The sequence below is a fragment of the Prionailurus viverrinus genome, chromosome C2 (genome assembly GCF_022837055.1).
Source record: "Prionailurus viverrinus isolate Anna chromosome C2, UM_Priviv_1.0, whole genome shotgun sequence".
In the NCBI taxonomy this organism is placed as follows: Eukaryota; Metazoa; Chordata; class Mammalia; order Carnivora; family Felidae; genus Prionailurus; species Prionailurus viverrinus.
Window position 1 is genome coordinate 8050453 of NC_062569.1, and position 11517 is coordinate 8061969.

General features: G+C 49.2%; 1 protein-coding gene and 1 long non-coding RNA gene across 2 annotated transcripts; one reads left to right on the forward strand and one right to left on the reverse strand.

Annotated features, from left to right (window-relative positions):
• Positions 1–1138: 1138 nt before the first annotated feature.
• Positions 1139–6145, reverse strand: LOC125175282 (uncharacterized). Its single transcript, XR_007155737.1, has 3 exons — positions 5776–6145; positions 2895–3036; positions 1139–1661 (listed from the first exon to the last, which is right to left on the reverse strand). It is a non-coding gene; the product is annotated as an uncharacterized LOC125175282 (long non-coding RNA).
• Positions 6146–6220: 75 nt separating this feature from the next.
• EIF1B (eukaryotic translation initiation factor 1B) lies at positions 6221–8877 on the forward strand. The gene is made up of 4 exons (XM_047875707.1): positions 6221–6434; positions 7383–7546; positions 7964–8065; positions 8475–8877. Exons 1-4 carry the CDS (start codon positions 6404–6406, stop codon positions 8517–8519), a joined length of 342 nt encoding a protein of 113 aa, XP_047731663.1. The 5' UTR covers positions 6221–6403; the 3' UTR covers positions 8520–8877.
• The last annotated feature ends 2640 nt before the right edge of the window (positions 8878–11517 follow it).

The following is an 11517-nucleotide window of genomic DNA, read 5'->3' on the forward strand; positions in this document are numbered from 1 at the left end:
TATACTGTCCTTAAGAGAATAAACCTAAATTTTATACAATTTTAGTGAATATACTAATTCACGTTCACAAAAATAATGAGTGGGCCCCCAGCACTTACCGAATTACTCCCTAATTGGTTCAAATATATGTATCTTGTCACAGCACCAGGCTGCCTGATGCTATCACTTGGCCAATGAACTTGTACCCTTCGTGGAGGGAGGAGTTTCAGGGCTGCTTCAGAACTTGGATAGGGTCACGGAACTGAGAAATAGGAGCTTGGTTATCATGAAGAGGAGATCCAATCACTTTTTTATTCCCAGTGAATGAGAACACCGTGGTTTTACCCCTGCTTTGTTAGCAACGAAAACCCTGGCATTATGAAAAATTGGCGTTAGTGTATGTTTGACACAAGCTTTAGTGACATCTATATTCGTGAGTGATTTTAGGGCATCTATCAGCAACCACTGGAACTGTACTTTCCTGGTCCATGTGTTACATGTTTTCAACTGGCCAGATTTTCCTATTCTTTCCCTGTAAAAATACTAATAAACATAGTGTGGCTCACAGTGTATGCTTAACCTCCATAAAGGAGTAAGAATATAGGATAAAGAGCATAGAATTTGGAGGCAGACAAACCCAGGTTCAGATCCTGGCTATGCCATTTACTGGCTACAGACTCCTGAGGAAGGAATACCCCTCTTGTGTGTGTGTGTGTGTGTGTGTGTGTGTGTGTGTGTGTGTAATCAACTTCCTGAGACTCATTTTCCTCATCTGTAAAACAGGATAATAAACCCACCTCACAAAATTATTATGAACGGTAAAACAGTAACTTAAAGTGCTTAGCACATCTCCTGGCCCACATGGAATATACAAAATATTACTAGCAATTTTCTTTGGTCATTTAGTGCGTGCCTCAGCTCAGAATTTGCTTTCTTGCTTTTTTTTTAAATTTGTATTTAATTTTTTTTAATGTTTTATTTTTATTTTTGGGAGAGACAGAGGATGAGCAGAGAAGGGGCGGAGAGAGAGGGAGACCCAGAATCCGAAGCAGGCTCCAGGCTCCAAGCGGTCGGCACAGAGCCCAACGCGGGGCTCGAACTCACAGACTGCGAGATCATGACCTGAGCTGAAGCCAGACGCTTAACCGACTGAGCCACCCAGGCACCCCTGTTTTCTCTTTTTAGCCATAAAGTAGGTCAACTCACACTTACCAAATACTCATAGTATATTTAACTCCCTACACAGTACTTGCAAATAACTAAGAAAATTTTCAAGGTCTCAGGTATAAAAGTGGATAGGTGGGCAGACTAACACAACAGGAATTTAGTTAACGTAATTTATAGGCTGATTCATTTCTCTGCCATAAAGCAACCCAAAGTTTCCCTGCTATAAAATAGCACTTACAGAAATACACATTTGTAAAGGTCTTCTGAAGGACCAGTTTTTAGTACTGTAAGAAATGTGCACCATCGGTGGATAGAAAATTTGCACACACATACGTGTTCACCACTGTAGCACATCCACATGGCAAGGTCACCGTGCCGTCCGAGTGTCAGACACCTTCACAGCGAAAGGTTTAACCTCAGGCTGGACGCCAAGGGGAAGCTCATCCATTTATTCCAAATACATGTAGTGGACTTTTGTTGTCAACCAAGATGAATTTCCTGAATTTACTCTCCACCTAAAATAACCAAAACAAAGGACACAATATGAGCCACCACGGATTTTCAAGAAACTCTATGTCAAAGGATAGCGATCCCTAAAAGATGAAAAACAAGTGAGGTGAGCCCTGTGACGACCGCATCTCACTGCCTTGAAAGAGTTTGGAGGGAAACACAGGCAGAGATCAGCAGACTCCCTAAGCTAAGTAGAAACAGTGACGAGTCTAAGGCAGCTAGAGTTCTTAGACAAAAGTCCTGGAAAGAGCTTCCGAGAAAGGGGGAACTCTGAAGAGTTCTTGGGCCCTCCTCCAGTAATTGGCAGGATACTGATCAGCACATGAATATAAGGCAACCATGTGGAGCTTAGGAAGAAAGCACCCAAAAGGTTAGGGGAACAGCGCGCAATACCCCACACCGGGCTGGGAATAGCGCCTGTATGTATCTCTTGCCGGTTCTACTTCTCTAGTTGAACACACACAAATATATAGAAAGGAATTTGTTACAGGGGATGATCGGCTTATGTGACTTAAAGGTAAGGGACCTTTAAGTAGCTTCTTTAGGACTGCATCTCTGCATCTGATGCAGAGTCCAGTGGGAAGGTAAGGGAAAGAAGAGAAGAGAAGATTCAGGCAAGCCGGAACCCTACAAGCAACCACATGCTGGAATCGCACGAAGATGGCCTGACGCTCGGGTCCTTTCTTGTTGCCTCTGAGCTTAGTGCGAGAGTAGACCACAGAAGCTGAACCTTGTGTCCCACCCAGCATGGGGTTAGTGTACCAGTGCGGGTCCTCTGAGAGGCAGACACTGAGATGGGTTTAGATGTGCAGGATGTGTGGGGGAAAGAGGGAGGAGCCAAGAGGAGGTGACCCTGTGAAGGAGGAGGGAAGAAGGGTTGGATAAGAGACTCAGACCTCAGCCCAAGGTTAGGAAAGTTCACCCAGGCCAATGGAGAGTCCATGAGGAAAGGTGCCCATCAGTTGAGTCCCACATCTGGAGAACAGCCCGCACCGGCAACCCTGTTGCACAGTCATCTGCTGGGAGCAGCGGGTGGCAAGTGTGGCCTCAGCAGTAAGCAAGGTAGAATTCAGAGCCCAGTGTCTGGGGCTGTTGGTCAATTATGCATGCTGAAGCAGGGAATCTGAGTGGCGCATTATCACCCGCCTGCCACAGAAGGATGGATGAGGACCCAAGGTTCTAACCAGACAGTACATCTTCATAACAGCAGATATAAAAAAGAGCCGCATAAAACCCACCATTGTCTTCGTGGTAGGCAAACTGCTGGGGATGCTGTTCACTACATCACAGTGTCTCCTTTATGAGGACCCCAGAGAAACATCTACTGTGGCTCAGGGCCGGGCAAAGTCATTCCTCCTGCACAACTGGTATGTTTTCATCCTGTAGACATACAAATTTTCTCATTGATTTTCCCTTTGTCTTAACCAGTTAAGATCCAGACCTGGGGTCTAACTTTAGCTTTGGGGCTTTTATTTTTCAACCATCCTGCCTTTTTTCTATTCTTTCCTGATTCCTTTAGTCAATATTCTTTTTCCCTGCAGGTGATCTATAATCCTTTCTGAAATAAGGCGGGATATAATCACGTTCAACTAGGCCAGTGCCTGTTAGAACTAAAAAGAGTAGTTTTTAAATGCTTCAGTTTATTCCTTTTACGGTAACTTTACATACAGGTCAACCCTTCTACTCTAAACCAGCCCTAACAGAAACAGTGAGTGACCCACGTGTAATTTTAAATTTTCTAGTAGCCACATCTTAAAAAGGAAAAGGAAACAAACGAAATGGAAACAATTCGAACCTTTGAAAGGCCCGTGTATACTTTATACTTAGAACATGTATGAATTTGGACCAGCCACACTACAAGTCCCCGCCCAGTGGCCACATGTGAAAAGTGGTTCCTGTATTAGACAGTGTAAGCCTAAAACAGGCCTACCGATGACCAGAAAATCAGAAGAGTTTTGAAGATAATTGTATCTAACCTATGTGATTGCCTTTTATTAAAGATTTCTGAGGTCCTGGGGGTCTCTGACCACAACACTAGGAAGTAGAAAGGAGTTCTCCCAAGGGTAATGATCATGAAATCCCTAAGATACTGTGTGTGTGTGTGTGTGTGTGTGTGTGTGTGTGTGTGTTTAACTTCTCTATGTATCTTTGTTATTTTATTCTTCACTAAACCACCCTTGCCTCCTTCTGAGAAACAATGTAATATAAAATGGCTAAGAAAGAAAACAGAAAGAGATACGCATTTTGTATGTCCTGTGCTTCATTACAGTAGTGTTAAAAATTACTTTAAAACATGCTTACAGAGGTGTTAAAACCAAAGAACACAAACCATCATAGTTGTAATCAACAAATGGGCAACCAAAAAAAATGCCTGATTCTCCTTGTTTTGGAACCAGCTCTAAAACCTTATACCTAAGTTTGGATTTAAAAAGTTATTACTCATTTACATCAAGACTGGAAGACCACAATTGTAGTAAGATACCTGAGAGTTAAGAATTTGAATTTTTTTTTTATTTTAAATTTTTTTTTTTTTTCAACGTTTATTTATTTTTGGGACAGAGAGAGACAGAGCATGAACGGGGGAGGGGCAGAGAGAGAGGGAGACACAGAATCGGAAACAGGCTCCAGGCTCTGAGCCATCAGCCCAGAGCCCGACGCGGGGCTCGAACTCACGGACCGCGAGATCGTGACCTGGCTGAAGTCGGACGCCTAACCGACTGCGCCACCCAGGCGCCCCAAGAATTTGAATTTTTAAGGCAAATTATTTAACGTAGGAAAGCCTCCATTCCTACATCTTTTCAATAGTTATAACTAAATCACAGAATGGCTATGAAAATACATAATAATATTACGTATAAGTCCAACAGACAAATAGCAAGCACTCAGTAAGCGGTACCTGTCATCATTAACTAGAAAAGATTATTAAAGCCAGGTATTCTTAACTTGGGGTCTACAGATACCTGGTCCATAGACAAAACTGCAGGGTTGTGGGGAATCCCAAAACGTGGATGGGGAAAAGAGATTACATCTACATTTTCGCTAACCTCTAAGCAAAATTCAGCATTTCCCAATTATGAATATTCACCACAATAGTATTAGAAGAACCTGTCTCTTTGCACTAATAGAAGTTACAGGTGTTTTCATGTTACATTTCTGATGTTACAGTTATGTCAAAATATCTTTTATCGTCTCTTTGAAATCTAGTTGTCATTACACCTGGCGCTAGATCTTAATGCGTGAGTAAAGAAACAATACTATGTTATCAACGTTTGTTTTTAATTTCGAGAAGCGTAGTTTGCTTTGTAATCCTTAATGTTTTATTTTATGCGCTTAAAGCAGTATTCTGAGAAGGGTCAATGGGCCTCACAAGACGGCCATGGCACCAATAAAAGGTTAAGAATCCCTACATTTTAGTCTCTTTCCTTCCAGAAAGCCAACCAAGTTGGACAATTGAGCACCTGCCTGGGGTGAGCCCATTCCCAAAGTCTCAGGTTTGTTTTCTGTCCGTAGCTCGCTGGAAACGATATTACAGTCCTGGAACCCGACTCTGTATCAGTCAATTTGCCAAGCTCGCCTTCCATTTACGCCTGGCACCTGTCCTGCTCAAGGTCCTGTGTCCCAAGCGGACAGGCTGCTTTTCTGGTACGTTCGGATGACACAGCCCTGGCCCCCCGCTGGACGCCGGGCCCCTGGTGAAGCTGGGCAGTGAGTGTGCAGCGTGGTCCAGGCCCAGTAGCATCTGCGTCTCCCGGCAGTTTGTCACACTTGCCAATTTGCTGGCTCTCGGGGAACACCGCAGCCCTGAAACGCACCCGGTGCTATCATTCCGTGTTTTATCAAGCCCTCCGGGAGATGCACGCTGGACTTGGACAACCACCCGTAGGGAACGGGGGGGGGGGGGGGGCGGCCCCACCCGGGGCGAGGGTGGGGGTGGGGGTGGGGGTGGCGGAGGAGCTCTCTCGCCTCCAACCTCGGAGCTGGCTCCCACAGCTGCGGACCAGGGACGGGGGTCGGAGTCGGGGGACGGAATTGCGACGCAAGAGGCGCTGAGCGGCGGCCGACGAGTCCCAAACCAGGGCCGGGGTGCTTGTTTTGCTCCTGCACCCCGATTTTACTTACATTCCCCCGAGCCGCGACGGTGAGTGATGGAGACTGTGCACCCAGCACCGACCCCTCGGCGCCGCAGCTGCACGGCGAGAGAAGGGGAGTCAGGGAGAGCGAGCGAGGCACGGGGTGCACGGCCCCCCCCCCCCCCCCAAACCCCGCGGGCTCTGCCCCGACGGCGCCGAAGCCCCCGGTACCCTCCCGGCCCGGCCGCCGGCGCTGGAGGGCGTGCTCCCTGCCGGGAATTGCGGTCCCGGAAGCCCGCCGGCCCCGGGCTGGACGGGCTCTGCCGCCTCGAGAAAACTACAAGTCCCAGGATGCCCGGCGCGGGCGGGTCACGAGGGAGGGGCGGCGGGCGCGGCTAAATAGCCTCCGTCGGCCATTTTGTGGGAGAAGCCACAGCGCCGCCTCTTCTCTCGCGTCCTCGCCTCCGTGGCCGCCGCCTCTTCCTCCGCCTCCTCCTTCGCCTCTTCCTGCCTCCTCCCGGCTTCCGCCGCCGCCGCCGCTCCAGCCGAGTCGCAACCCCGGGGCAAAGCGTCTCCTTAGTTGTTTACGTTTTCTCGCCACTGCAGCCTCCAGACACGGTGATCCGGGCGGGCCCCGCAGGAATTTTATCCCCTCACCGGCCTCACACTAGTATCGCATGTCCACTATCCAGAACCTCCAATCTTTCGGTAAGATCCGGCCGCCGCCCCCCGCGCGCCTGCCGGCCCGCCCTCGGCGGGGCCGCCCCGCAGCCCCGAGGACCACCCCGCCCCGCCCGCCGCCGCCCTCCCCGCACCCCGAGTGGGGCTTTGTCTCGGCGCCCAGAAAATGGCGACTGGGCCCCTGGCGACCCCCTTCCCCGAGGACGGCCGCAGCCGCCGGGCCCTCCCCGCGGAGCCCCGGGCCCGGGCCCTGCCCCCGCCGCGCCTGCGAGCCCGGCCCGCCGCGCCTGGACCTGCCCTTCCGCTCGCGGGGCGCCGCGGGGCCGGCCCCCCCCCCACCCCCCCCCGCCCCGGGGATCGGCGTCCTTTCGGCGGTCGGAGCCGATGCCCAGCAGCTCCGGCGGGCGTCGGGCTGGAGACGCGGGTCGCGGCCTCGGATGGGTCCAGCTCCCTCGGCTGGCGTGGTCATTTGTAAAATGACGCCTTTGGGGAGGGAGCCCCGTGCTCGTGCTCGTGCGTGGACGTGGGTAGGTTTCTCCTTTCCGCTGCTTCCAGACGCGGCCACGGTTAAGTGCCTGCGGGGGGCACGTTCGAGTGCCTCTGTTGTCATCAGAATGTAGGCGAGATGACGCACGTCTTTATCGTAGCTGTAAAATCGTGTTTTTTAAATCCCCCCCCCCCCCCCCCCGTTAGAGGACGCCGCTCCCCGAGAAGTCTGCCTAGAATAGCGTTTTCTAGTCGGATGTCGGGGGGCATCGGCCGCTCCAGTGCGCCTCTTTCTGCGAGAGTACCTTCCCTGGAGGTTTTAGTAATGCCCCACCCCCATCACCGCCCCGTCCCCACCCGCGAAAACAGCAGAGGCACTAGAACCTTCTTTGCCGCTGGCCTGGATCGTAGTGGGCCGTACACCGGGGAATCACTTTCTGGAAGGTAATTCTTCTGCTTTGGCATTTGTTTGTGTGTGTCCCTTTGCAGACCCCTTTGCTGATGCAACTAAGGGTGACGACTTACTCCCGGCAGGGACTGAGGATTACATTCATATAAGAATCCAGCAACGGAACGGCAGAAAGACACTGACTACCGTCCAGGGCATCGCAGATGATTATGACAAAAAGAAACTTGTGAAAGCTTTCAAAAAGGTAAAGGTGTTGGGAAGAAGAGGTTAAACCACAGCTGCGGATGCGCTTCCGAGCAGGACACCCTTACTCGACTCCAACAGTGTGGGCGAAAACCATGGGGCTGGGGAAGGGAAAGCCTGTTGGTTCTGGTAATTAACACCCAGGCGTTTATGGGTGGCCTCCCATTTCAAACTGAGATGTGAATGGCTTTCAAACCAAACGAGATGTGGAATACTCAGTTCTTGGTGTTCTAAGTAAAATCATTCCCCCGTATGTTTCCTGCTGATTCACTTGCAAATTAATTTGGGAGTGTTGGGGAGACCAAACGTGTTTCCTAAACACGATCAGCTCTACTCAAATGGTATATTGGTCTTCATGGTCAAAGTAAAACCTCCTTGTTGTATGTGACTCCATTGTGTGACACATCTCCTTCTCCAGAAATTCGCCTGTAATGGGACTGTGATTGAGCATCCTGAGTACGGAGAGGTTATTCAGCTTCAAGGTGACCAAAGAAAAAACATTTGCCAGTTTCTCCTGGAGGTGAGTGATTGGGTGCTTTATGTACAACCTTGACATTGCTTCCAAAACTGTATTCAAGGACAAGGTGAATTATCTCCTACTTTGTTAAAAAAAAAAAAAAAAATTACGTGAATGAGGTAAATCCGTTAATTGAGAGAGAAATACAGTGTCCGCACTTACTTTAAAGGCAGCGGAACCTTTTTTGGTTTATCTTGTCATTCGAATGACGTGACCGTTCTTGTATCTGCACAGCCAGTTTTGGGGCACGTCAAGGTGTGTAAGCGTCTGTTGAATTGCTAATGGTAAACGCCACGAGGAACAGTGTTGCAACAGACTGTTAACCCTGATTGTTTTATCATCGGGGCTCCACGTTTTCTTGGGGCTGAAGTCCTGCATCCCTGAGAGCGATTCTGTTACGTTTGTTTTGCAGGTTGGCATTGTCAAGGAGGAACAGCTTAAGGTTCATGGATTCTAAAACGAACCCGAAGACGTGGAGAATTTCTTGAATGATTTTGTCCTCTAAACCCAGTGTGGCTGCCTCGTGAAATGACTCTCTGCAGTAAACGGACTTTTCATGTATTTAATCGTTCAAACTCCCATTCACACGTGCATGATTACAGAAAACATGGGGTGTGTAGGCTAGTGACACACAAGAAAATTGCAGTAAGATGGTAACGAAACCCCGTATTCATCTTAACATGTTTCCAATGGAAAATATTTTGTTTTGAGTGTTTATTTGTTTATTGTTCAGCTTCTTTTTCACCTGATTAAATGCTTTTTTGTTGTATTAAACCATGTATGTTGCAGCTTGACAATAAAGAAACATCTCTGAATCCTTCTGTGAGCAGTTAGGCTCCCAAATCTAAGCAAGTAAATACGCAGGTTTTGTCTTTCAGAGTTGGAGTTCTCCTTCTGCAAGTGTTCTTTCTGCTTAGTTTTCACCTGCTGTTAACCCCAAAGCCGGAGGGGAACCTTTGTTATGTAACCTGTGTTCTTCCTTTACTGACTTACAGATGAGAATGAGAACTGGAGTACAAGCTCAGCCAGAGGCAAGATTTATCAGAAGGTGGTGTTAAAGTTTGAAAATAGGAAGTACAGTTTAAATTCCCAGGTGTTAGCACGTAGAATTCTTCTGTGTGTTTTTCTTGCCGTTACTGGACTACCCACATGAATCTGTCCCTAAGTCCAGATGATACAGCAGGCTCCCGACCCCAAGTAAGTTCAGTCACATGCGCTGTCCTGCAAGTGTTGGTGGCTGGTGTCGCTGTCCTACAGATGGAAGACGAGGTGCAGATTATCTTGCCAGGAGTGCTGGGCATCGGGGTGCCCGCTCAGGGCTCCCGGGCCAGAAGGTCCGTGTTCTTTCGCTGCGTCTTGGCTTCGGTATGTGTTCCGCCACAGGAAGTGAGAGCCGTGGGTGATCTCGCAGGGGATTGGGGACGGTGTGAGAAATAGATTTGCAGCTCGAGTTCCACACTCCACTGTGGATGGTGGATGGTGATAATTTGCTCGGTTACATAAGCCATGCCGTTGAAACCATTCTGCCGAGACGCGTCCACAGGCGTGTCCTCTTCGGGCCTGATGATGACGTGAGCGATGTCTCACGTGGGCCACCAGTTGTGTACCAGCTGAACCTTTACCCCTATTTTGAGGGGACTGCTTTTGGACAAGCAAAATGGGCCCCATAGTTGACCTTTTAAAGACACTAAGTAATAGACTTCCTTTCTCACCCCATTCCTACTTAAGATTGGTCCTATTGAGAATACCAGAATACGGTGTCAGATTGAGCAAGCTCATTTCTGAAAAACAGTACAGTTTGAACAAGAAGATTGAGCTGTTGAGCATTTTTCAGCTTCACTGAGCAATCCTCAATTTTCCATCCGTAACAGTTTACAATGATTCCACCTCTAGTTGAGAGGCGCTGTGGAAACGGTTTATGAAAACGATAAAGCAGAAACCTGAGTTAACGGGTACATTCCAGAGTTGCGTTTTCGTTGTGGCGTATTTAAAGTCGAGTCAGAGTTGCGTTTTCGTTGTGGCGTATTTAAAGTCGAGTCAAACTATTGCCCAGGAGAGAATTGGCTTAACGTAGAAAGGGTGCCTGGGTGGCTCAGTCGGTTGAGTATCCAACCTCTGCTCGGGTCGTGATCTTGCGGCTTGTGAGTTCGAGCCCCACGTCCAGCTGTGCTGACGGCTCAGAGCCTGGACCCTGCTTCGGATACTGTGTCTCCCTCTCTGTCTGCCCCTCCCCTGCTCATGCTCTGTCTCTCAGCAATAAATACATGTTAAAAAAAAAAAAAAAGGGAAGAGGGAAACTTCAGATAAAAAGGGACCTCATCTGGGCTCCCATAGGTAAGCTCTCCCATCGTCAATGCGTCAGGCCACTCCCACCGCATGGATCAAAAACCTTGAGCAAAACTGGATTTTTTTGAGGAGCACCTCTCTCGACCTCCCTTTAGCCTGTGAGCCCCAGATACCTGATTGGACTTGTCACCTGTAGGGCAATCCCCATCCTTAGAGCAAGAACAGATCACGTACCCTTTCCTCTCTGGTGTTTGCGATGCCGCGGAAAGAAAGGACGTAACTAAGAGCTATGGATTTCTGCAATTTTACCGAAACTTCATCAAAGGATGAACTTGGAATGAACATCACCCTCACGTGGGAAAGCCCTCTGAGAGCCTTAGAGGTACGTAAAGGCACAGGAGCAGGACCAACTGTGCTTGTCTGCTTCAGGGGCAAGAGGGACTAGGCAGCATCGTATAACCGAGGAGGGAAAATAGATCGCGTCTTAAACGCACCGAAGATAACTAGCCGAGGGGCCTACTTCCTTGTGCTTCTGGTGTGGGAGTATTTAGATCTGCAGTGTCGTAAGTGGTCTGTACTTTGAGGACGCAACATGGAAAATACTGAATAGAGGACGAGGACATTTGTCCCTGAACCTCTAGACTTGGCAGAGGTCTTGACGAAGCCTTTAGGAAACGAGCCTTTGGTTGAGGCGCAGCCTGGAGGAAAGGGCCACTAGCAGTGACGTCCCCTGCCCTCAGATCTCAGAAGCCCTGAGGCAGAGGAAAGCCTGGAGACGCGGCCCGGCTCTAGGTACAAAGGATTCAAGTAACAGTGGCTGTTCTCAGCCATCCTCGGAAGGGGGCGACTCTTCACACAGAAGAACAGTTCTTTTCCCAGTCACAGGGCAGTGGAAGTAAGAAACACAGAACGTGAATAGATTTCTGTGTGCCACCTGCCACCGGCTGGGCTCCAGCTAAAGGAACGGGTAGCTCGTGCAAAAACCAGCCTCACCAGATTGCCCACAACCTCATTAGGGTTGTTCCACTGGGGCTCCTGAGGATTCCCCTTACCAAGCCAGAATTCCTTGGGGGGGGGGGGGGGGTGACAAGGGAGGCATGGCCCTGCCGTAAGGAAAACCAAGGGAATCTTCATCTGCGAGGATTGCAACCAGCTGCCCTTGCTTGACA